Raw genomic sequence first — 9972 nt, 5'->3', positions numbered from 1 at the left:
CCGCAACAAGCCAATAAAGTGGGAACCCGTCGGGCCGGCCCGGTCAGAGCGCGCCCTAAGACTTCCCGGGCCCCGTCGCCGGCTCGGCCAGAGCTCGAGGAGCCGCTCAGCAGCCGACAACGCTCCCCTGTCCTTGACCCTCCCGGCGAGCCCGGCGCGGCACGGCGCGGGCATAGGCGCGGCATCGGGCTGCCGCGGCCGCTCGGCGCATTCCTCCCGGCCAGCCTCGGCGCCCGCCCGCCCCGGGAGCCCCTTCCTGTCGGGCGCCGGCGCGGCCCCGGACGACAGCGACCATGCCGCGGGCTTTCCTCGTGAAGAAGCCGTGCATCTCCACGGGCAAGCGCAACTGGAGCGAGCTCCCGGATGAGGAGCGAGGCGAGATCTACGTGCCGGGTGAGTGCCGGCCCGCCCCGTCGGGGGACCCCCAGCGCCGCCGGCCGAGACCAGACCGCCCGGGAGATGGCCCGAGGCGGGGCCGCCCCTCCGCTCGGGTGCTATTTCGTGTTAAGCCGCGCGACCCCCATGTCCCGGGCGGGAAGAGAGGGGGCCCCTTTCCCACCAAGGGGTGGGAGGTGAGAGGCCCTTCGCTGGCCTCCAGCGGGGGTTGGGGAGGGGGCGCCCGGAGCCGGGCCCGAGGACCAGCGTCCCGAGGGCTTAGGGGCGCGGGATCGGGCCTTCCCGGGTCCTGCCCCGCCCACTTCGAAATGGCCTTCGGCGAGGCTGGGCCGGGAGGGTCGCGGGCGGGGGCCGGGAGGCGTGCGGACTCTCCTCCGCTAGGCACCCGGCCCTCTCGGCCTGGTGGGCCTTGGATCCCCAGTGCCTGCCTTGGCATCCCTTTGCACCCCCATGTGGGAGAAAGCCCCCGCCTGCCCCCCGCCCGCCCCGGCTCCCGGTAAGCGAGAGGCGAGCCACAGCCCCGGGAAATAGACGGCAAGTGGGACTGGGGGGAGCGAGTGTTTATTTTTGGAAGCGGTCCCGAGTGGCATCACCTCCTCCCCAGTGAGTAACCCACGCGGCATCCTCGCACCCTGAGTGGCCTGTTTGTTTGCTCTCCTGTCACATTCCTGCTGCCTGGTCCTCCTCCAGGAAAGCCCTGGGGGGGGGGGGCGCCGGGTCCTATTCCTCGGGGCCATCCCAGGCATTCCAAGTTGGCTGGCTGTTTGTTTGGGGGGGTAGTTGGGCAAGACGGCCTCCCCACCTCCTCCCAACAAACAAGGAACGGCTCCCCTTGTCAAAGGGTGGAGGTTGTCATTAACTGGCTGCTGACTGTGACCCTTGGCCTGCCCGAGATTGCCGGCGTCCGCCCCTGGGCCCTGCAAAGGTGAAATGGGCCGGGAAGGCTTTGGGCCCCCAGAGCCTTCGGGAAGGCCTTTGCAGCCCCTCAGGGCTGCCGAGGGAAGGGTGCAGGGAGGCACAGCTTTGGCCTGGGGGGGCACAGCCAGGCTGGCTCCTTTCCTCTCTGTCATGTGAATTGTGGGAGCCCCTTCAGACCCCAGGAGGGGCTGGCCTCCTCTCTTGCCAGGCTTCAGGAGGGCAGCTGCAAAGTTCTTAGCTTTGACTTCCTGCTCAGCTGCTGCCTGGGATCTGATAAACCTGCCTTGGACTATGCTAAAGGTGAGCCGAGCTGGGCCCGATCCCTAGCTCAGCGGACTGTTATTTCTGCTTGGATCCTGTGGCCCCAGTCACTACCAGGTCATGTGCTGACTCCAGCAAGGCGCAAAGAAACTCCTCCCGAGACCTTGGCGGCTCTGGGGCCTCCGGCTGGGAATCTGCCCCAAGCTGGCCAGGAAGCAGTGGGGAGAGCCCCAGGCCTGATGGGGGAGCAGGCTGGCTTCCTCAGGGTGACTTCTGGGGCCCTGTGGCTGACGGAGAGAGGACTCTGGCCTGAGCGGTGTAACTGTCAAGCTTGGGCTGCCTTCTCCCTGGCCGTGGCTCTGCTCAGGGGGCAGACCTGTTGAAGTGAATAACAGTGATTAGAGCTCTGGAGTCCTTTTACCTGGCCTTCCCACACAAAGCCCTCGGCCCATTGTAGCGCCCCCTAAGGAGGAGTCCTCTGACTGAGATGACATCCGGCCTCAGACACCTCCTAGCTGGGTGACCCTGGGCAAGCCCCTTCCCCCTGTTTGCCTCAGTTTCCTCATCTGTAAAATGAGCTGGAGAAGGAAATGGCCAACCCCTCCAGCATCTCTGTGAAAAAAAAAAACAAAAACCCAGTGGGGTCACAGAGAGTCAGACTTAACAACAGTAATAGCACCGACTTCTCAGAGTTGTGAGGATCAAATGAGCTAATTGTAAAGGGCTTCTTAGCCCAGGGCTGGGCCCAGAGGAGGCATGTAGCTTAATATGTCTGTCCTCCCTCCCTTCCTCCCTTCTTTCCTTCCTTCCTTCCTCCCTCCCTTCCTTCCTTCCTTCCCTCCCTCCTTCCTTCCTTCCTTCCCTCCCTCTCTCCCTCTCTCCCTCCCTCCCTTCTTTCCTTCTTTCCTTCCCTCCCTCCCTCCCTCCCTCCCTTCCTCCCTTCTTTCCTTCCTTCCCTCCCTTCCCTTCCCTCCTTCCTTCCTTCCTTCCTTCCTTCCTTCCTTCCTTCCTTCCTTCCTTCCTTCCTTCCTTCCTTCCTTCCTTCCTTCCTTCCTTCCTTCCTTCCCTTTCTTCCTTCCTTCCCTCCCTCCCTCCCTCTCTTCCTTCCCTCCCTCCCTCCCTCCCTTCCTTCCTCTCTTCCTTCCCTCCCTTCCTTCCTCCCTCCCTCCCTCCCTTCCTCCCTCCCTCCCTCCCTCCCTTCCTTCCTTCCTTCCTTCCTTCCTTCCTTCCTTCCTTCCCTCCCTTTCTTCCTTCCTTCCCCCCCTCCCTCCCTCCCTCCCTTCCTTCCCTCCCTCCCTCCCTTCCTTCCTTCCTTCCCTCCCTCCCTCCCTCTCTTCCCTCCCTTCCTTCCTCCCTCCCTCCCTTCTTTCCTTCCTTCCCTCCCTTCCTTCCTTCCTTCCCTTCCTTCCTTCCTTCCTTCCTTCCTTCCTTCCTTCCTTCCTTCCCTCCCTCCCTTTCTTCCTTCCTTCCCTCCCTCCCTCCCTTCCTCCCTTCTTTCCTTCCTTCCCTCCCTTCCCTCCTTCCTTCCTTCCTTCCTTCCCTCCCTCCCTCCCTCCCTCCCTCCCTCCCTCCCTTCCTCCCTTCCTTCCTTCCTTCCTTCCTTCCTTCCTTCCTTCCTTCCTTCCTTCCTTCCTTCCTTCCTTCCTTCCTTCCTTCCTTCCTTCCCTCCCTCTCTCCCTCCCTCCCTTCCTTCCTTCCCTCCCTCCCTTCCCTCCCTCTTTCCCTCCCTTCTTCCTCAGCCTGGGGGAAGGGAAGCAACCCTGGCTAGTCTCTAGGACCCCAAGCTTCACACTCTGGTGCCTCTCCAGCAGAGCCTGCTGCTCTCTTCCCATCTTAAGCCAGCCGTGACCCCAGCAGCTTTCTGGGCACGTCTTTCCCAGCCCACTGGGCTGGCTCAGAGCACGTTGGGACCATGCTGAGCAGTGACCCGGCTCTCAGTAGGAAAGAATGGGGGTGGGGGTCGAGCTGGGGAATGTTGGAAACCTTCCAGGCATCCCATCCTTGGAGGAAAACACTGTGTGGGTGGGGGAGCCAAAGGGACTCAGCCCTGGGGTAGCCCCTAGAGCCCTGGGGTCACAGGCAAGGCCTGAACTTACTCCCTGAGCCCAGGGCAGAACCCAGGAATCTGCTGTGCTGCTGGGGGATGGACAGTGACTGAAAAGAGGAGGTAGGCCAGGTTCTGCTGGAGGCCGCAGCCCAGGAGCCCAGGTGGCCTTGTCACTGGGCCTCCTTCCTGCCAAGGCCTAGATCCTTTTCCTCTGTTAGGTCAGTATCAGATCTGGGCTAAGATCAGCTTCTCCAAGGGAAAGAGATGGAGCAGTGCCCAGGGTAGCTGGTCCCCTCCCTGTGGCCTCTGCAGAATGGAACCCAGAGCAAGACCTCAAGGATGGCCTGAGCTGATCCCTCCTTTTACACTTAAGGAAACCGAGGCCTGGCGAAAGGAGCCCAGCCAGGTCACAGATGAAGGGCCTCCTAGTATGTCCCGCTGCTCTGTCTTGGTTTCCTGCCGTCCTCACCAGGCCCCTGTGTGCCCATTTCACAGAAGAGCAAATAGAGGCTGGGAGGGTCGGTACAGGTCAGAGCCTGCTGACTTTAAGGCCTGGGGTTTGTCAGGGGGCGGTTGGCCCTAGAGTCCTCCAGGTTCATCAAGGGCAGAGGAGGGTGAGGGAGCGTGCCGGAGGACAGGTAGGCAGGGCCCCTCTTTTCAGTTCTTGTCCAGCCCATCCTGGTGACTAAGATCTGGGTGCATCAGAGCCTGGCAGCCTGAATAATCCAGGCGTCAGCTTTGTTTGTTTCTTGGGTGTCCTGGGGCAGATGCCAGGCAGGGTAAATAGAGGAACTTGGGTGTGCTAAGAGGAGACTGCTCACCCAAGAAGCAGACCCCGTGTGGGGTGGGAGAAGGAGACTGGAATGTGCAGGGAGGCCTCTCTACCTATCACCTGCCAAGGCCAAACCCATGTCTGGGCTTACGTATTTAGTTTTCAACAGGCATTTATTGAGCACCAGCTGTATGCACAGCCAACCCTGCTGGGGGCTGGGGAGGATTCGAAGGGGCTGGTTTGCTGGGATCTCAGTACAAGGAACACTGATGATGCCTACCCCACTTGTTGAAAGTCGGTCGGCCGAGAGGAAAGGATGATCTCTGGGGACCCAGTGATTGGCCGTGTGGGTAAAAATGACCATGGGCCCAGAGGCCAAGGCCCACTGTTGTCTCTCCTGACCATGCCTTTGTCAAGCTTGTGGCTTGTTGAGTACACAGTGATGGCTACCCCACTTCCCAGCCTCTGCAACCCCTGACCTGTTGGGGTTGTGTGGACAGAGCCAGTTGGGTGACCCCCAGGCAAGGGTGGGCGTTCTAGGGCTTGGTCACCCTTGAGATCACAGCTTTCTCAGCTGGGTCAGTGTCTCAAGAAAGCAGGGAGTCCAGTCTGGAGCATCTGCCCTGCTTGGGGGTCTCATTTTACAGATGGGAAGACTGAGGCCCCAGAGAGGACGCTAGGATGGGCAGGGATGTGTTTGGAGAGAAGTCAGGCCAGATGCAGTTGGTTCTAAGACCCTGAGGGAGGAGCCAGAGGGACCAGCCAGCCAGAGCTTGCGACATCGCATGGCTGTGGGCCTCACCTCACCGGAAACACTCAATTAGGGGCCAGGGTGCCCGACCAGCAGGGAACCGACCTGGCCTGTTTGCTTCCTGGGGCTCCAGCGGCCACCCCAGGGACACGCACGCAGACTTGGGAGCCGCACACCGACACCCACCCCCACCCGTCCAAAGGGCAGCACCCAACATGCTAATGGAGGACTGGTCTGGCAGGGCTGGGGGGACCCTGTGAAGCAACCTGGTTCCCACCCTGGCTGGGGGCCTTTGCTGCCCTGGCTGGTTTCACCCCAGCCCCTCACTTGTGTGGGAGGAAGCTGACAAAGCCAGGCAGAGAAGACCCAGCCCCCAAGTGCCCCCCGCAGTGAGAGGCTTCTCTGAATGGGAAAGCACACAGACAGGGCCCAACTAGCAGAGGAGCTTGCTCCAGGCCCGAGTTTCGCCCGCAGTCCCCAGGGACTAGGCCCAAAAAGAGGCAGCCGCTGAATCAGGCCTCCTGAAGGCCCAGGGCCGCCTGGCCTCAGTCCGGCCTCAGTGCGGCCTAGCAGGGATGAAGTCTCCCTCACACTGGAGATGGCTTCTGTGCTCTGCCTCTCCCCCCTGCACCTGAGAGATTGAGCAGGTGGGGAAGGGAGGGGAGGGCCCCAGAACCCAGCTTGGGGTGGGGTGGGGTGGGCCGGGCCAGCCCCTCCACGTCTGGCTTTCAGCCTCACATCTCCCTGGCAGAGGGCTCTGCATTCAGAGCCAAGCACTTTCTTGAAAACCCAAAACCAACAAATCAATCCTTGTGCCCAAAGTGGGAAGCTCCGCCTGGAAATGGGCTTGGGAACTCTTTGGCCTCTGATCCTCAAGGGGCCCAAGGGAGGCCGGCCTGCCCACCTGCCCGCCATGGGGAGGGGAGGGGAGTGGCAGCGTCAAGGGGCTGCCAGGTATCGGTGCTGCCGCCACCTCTGCCGCCTGAGGGGAGCCCGGCCCAGCCCTCTCTGCCACACTAAGCGGTCCCTGGTGCGGGGGTAGGTTGCGTAAGGACTGGGCAGGCCGCCCAGGAGACTGTTACAGTGAATCCACCTGCTGCAGCCCGGGGCCTCCTCCCTGCTCCACCCCTGTGGCCTGTTTGCCCGCCTGGCTGGGCCAGAGCCACCCACCCCCTCACAGGAATTCAGGGACTGGGCAGCAGTGGGCAGGCCTTGCTGAAACATGGTGGGAGCTTTAGGGAGAGGGACCCCTTGCAGGAGGCAGCAAAGGCAAGGAGGAGGGGGGTGACAGCAGTGCCAAGGTGGAGCAGAGAAGCCAGATGGCATGGGGTGGCCAGGCCTCACACCATGGGGTGCTGGTGCAAGCTCCTGCCCACCCCGGAGAGTTAGCCAGGGCCTTCGCCCACTATGGAAGGGGGTGGGGCACACACCAGGAATCCAGAGAGGCCAGCCCAGGTGGGGCACACAGGCTGTTTGCCGTGGTGGCTAATTGGCAGAGAAGGTTGAATCCTCCCAGTTCCGCTAAGACACAGATTACTCAGCGGGCATGTCTCTTGAGTTGTGATGCTCGCTTGGCTGGCGTCACCTGCAATTATCCTAATGGGGCAGCCTGGATGGGAGGGGGCAGAGCCGTGCTCCCCTTGGCACTGGGTTCTAGGCTGCCCGCTCAAGGCAAGTGAAGACTGGAGTACTGGCGATCTGCCACTCTCAGCCCTAACGCTCTCCCTCTTTGGTCCACAGTCAGCCTTGGCTTCTGCCCACCACAGCCCTACCATGATCTGGAGCCTTCAGTGGCCGAGCCTCCTGCCTGCCCGCTGGCCCTGGACATGAGTCTTCGGGAGCCTGGCTATAGCACAGCCCCTGGGCCCTGTGTGGTGGCACAGCTGCCAGCAGAAGACCTGGGCCGTCTGGCCGGCCCTCAGGCCCACGACCATGGCTTTCTGCGGCCCAAGATGAAGGTGAGCGGCCTGGCCCACTTCAGGCAGCTTAGGGCACGGACTCAGGGCTGGCTTCCAGGAGATACCAACTTAAGGATCTTCCTTGGTCTTGGGAGTCAAGGCAAAGATTGGGCAGATGGACAAGGGCAGGAGCTGCAGGCCCCAAAGGGTGACGAGACTCGGGCAGCAGCAGTTGGATTTGGGAGCAGGCTAGCCTTTGGAGCTGGTGCCCTGTTGCATTGGCGGGGTGCCCAGACTTTATGAAGGGTAGAGCCCATGAGCCCTGGCATCTGGCCACAAGGCTCATGTCCTTCCAGAACGCTAGGGTAAGGAGTTGACTGGGAAAGGCTAATGGGGGGGAGGGGCGGCAGCTTCCTTCCATCCCGGTCCCCCAATACGCCACAGTATCGTGGGACACAACAGGGGACTGAGGCCTGAAGGAGCCCTGGGAGACCCTCTTGCAGAGACCTCCTCTTCAGGGCACGGCTTCTCCAGGTCCAGCCCAAGGCTTCCAGTTCAGACCCAGCCCCCTCTGCCAGAGGGTGATGCACTGAGCTGAGTTGGCCCTGCTTCCCAGGAGAAGGCAGACGTGGGCCTCTTCCTGACCTCATCCACGATGCTTTTGCAAGTTCTAGACTGGTCTGGGCAGCAGGATCGCCCCCTGTGCCAGGCAGGAGAGCCCAGGAAATGTCCTTCCTCAGCATACCCGGAGGAGGCCCCAGGGGTGGCCGTGTCAAGCAAGGCAGGGAGACGCTAGTCTGGGAGGAGACACCAGCACGGTACAGGCTCCTTCCTCCTAGTCTGGCCTGGTCCCGTCTTCATGCCGGTGTCATGACCAAAGCTAGGCAGGGTGGATCAGAAGCTGGCAAAGGGGTCGGCAAAGCTAAGGCCCAAACTCCCGCGCCCCAGGGCGGTCCGGAGAGGATGAGATGCGCTCAGAGCTGGCCCCTCATGTCTCTGTCCCTGGGCAGGTGACCGGGGGAGACAGCCCGAGCGGGGAGCTCTTTGCTTGTCACATCTGTCACAAGGCCTTCACCTACCAGCGCATGCTTAACCGACACATGAAATGCCACAATGACGTCAAGAGGCATCTTTGCACCTACTGTGGGAAGGGCTTCAATGACACCTTTGACCTCAAAAGACACGTGCGCACCCATACTGGTAAGTGGTTGGGCCCCCAGGCAGGACCGCCAGAGCCATTGGGCACCCCGGACCTCCTGCTGGGGCAGGACCCAGAGCATGGTGCCCAGCTGGCACTGGGGAAGAGAACATGAGACTGAACTGAAGGAGACCGATGGGAAAAAGCGGCAGAGGGTTGGGGGCAGGACTGGGCCATGCCTGGCTCCCTACCTCTGGCCGGTGGCCTCGGTCCTGGGGAAGGGCCCCCTCATCACTCCTGCTTCTCTCTTCCCTTCAGGTGTGCGTCCCTACAAGTGTAGCTTGTGCGACAAAGCCTTCACCCAACGCTGTTCCCTCGAGTCCCACCTCAAGAAGATCCATGGGGTGCAGCAGAAGTACGCCTATAAAGAGCGGCGGGCCAAGCTCTACGTGTGCGAGGAGTGTGGCTGCACCTCCGACAGCCAGGAGGGCCACGTCCTGCACTTGAAGGAACATCACCCTGACAGCCCACTGCTGAGAAAGACCTCCAAGAAGGTCGCCGGGGCCCTGCAGAACACAGTCCCCAGCCTGCTGCAGACCAGCCCTCATCTCTGAAGGCCATGCAGGCCCAGGCACTCTGCCCTCTGCCCCTGGAGGAAGGACCCCCTGGGCACGGGGACTCCGTGGGGGGGCTTTGCCATGCAGGCCCAGCCCCTCCAAGGCTGGGAGCAAGCACCAGGACACAGTCACCACCCTTCTGCCAAGCAACCACCATCTCTAATTCCCAAGGTAGGCTAGGCCCGCTGCCCCCCTGGAGGAAGGACAACCAAGCCTACTGTGGCCAGGGGCCAGAGCGTCTGCCCCTTGCTGCCCAGGCACAGGGCACTTCGTGGGAGAGAGCAGAGACAGTTGCTTGTGTGGGGACTCTTCCCCCTCTTCAGACTGCAATCCCAGCTTTCCCTCCGTTTTATCAAAGCGGGACTTGAAGCGGGATGAGCAGGCGCTGACTGAACAAAGACTTTACATTCAGGGGTATTGGAAGAACAGACCCTGGGCAGGAGCCTGGCTCCACCCCGTGCCGGGATGCAGGTGTTCTCACACCTGTGCACACACTCGCCTCATCTGAGTGCTTTCCTCAAGGCTTGTTTAGAAATATGACAAGTGTACAGACAGTAATATTTTTTTGGTGCTGATGGAGATCTTTTTCAAAGATGGAAGGCACTCCTTCTCCATCCCTACCTCCTTTGTGGCTCATCATTGTGAGCCCCACGTGACCCCTGGTGCCCAGCCCCCTCCCTGGGGTAGTGTCTCCCTTCTTTGCATTCTCCAGAATCTGCCCACACAAGGCCTGTGGCCCTGAGAGGACACCCTTCTCAGGACTGGCCTCTGCCATCCTCTGCTTGCAGCCCCGCTCAGGGCTTCCTTGGGCTGCCTCCCACTTCTCCACTCATAACTGGGCCCGAATAGCAACTGGGGTCACTCACCACAGCAGCAGATTCCTTCTGGCTCTGCCCAGAAATGATTGTGCCTTTGTCACACACCATCTCCTTCGGCACCCTGAAAGGGAACAGCACGGGTGGGGGTGCGGCGTGAGGGCGTGGGTTCATCTAATCGGGAGTCTAACCCTTTGCAAGGCTAGGGGCTGGGGCTGGGGCTGGGGTGGGCTGGGCCCCCCAGAGCCCCAGGGCCAGACAGTAACCAACCCATTAGAAGCTTGTCAGGGAAAGGAAGGCCAGAAGGCCCCTCCCGGTCATTTCTCAGTTTACAGAGGTGGCAATGCTAACTCTCGCTT

At 61.4% G+C, this 9972-nt stretch overlaps 1 protein-coding gene across 1 annotated transcript; it reads left to right on the top strand.

Annotated features, from left to right (window-relative positions):
* Positions 1-281: 281 nt before the first annotated feature.
* Positions 282-8823, top strand: OVOL1 (ovo like transcriptional repressor 1). Its single transcript, XM_043971112.1, has 4 exons — positions 282-393; positions 6886-7103; positions 8054-8243; positions 8500-8823. Exons 1-4 carry the CDS (start codon positions 294-296, stop codon positions 8793-8795), a joined length of 804 nt encoding a protein of 267 aa, XP_043827047.1. The 5' UTR covers positions 282-293; the 3' UTR covers positions 8796-8823.
* Positions 8824-9972: the final 1149 nt, after the last annotated feature.

Source organism: Dromiciops gliroides, chromosome 6 (genome assembly GCF_019393635.1).
Source record: "Dromiciops gliroides isolate mDroGli1 chromosome 6, mDroGli1.pri, whole genome shotgun sequence".
Classification (NCBI taxonomy): Eukaryota; Metazoa; Chordata; class Mammalia; order Microbiotheria; family Microbiotheriidae; genus Dromiciops; species Dromiciops gliroides.
This window is presented reverse-complemented; position numbering and strand designations above follow the sequence as displayed.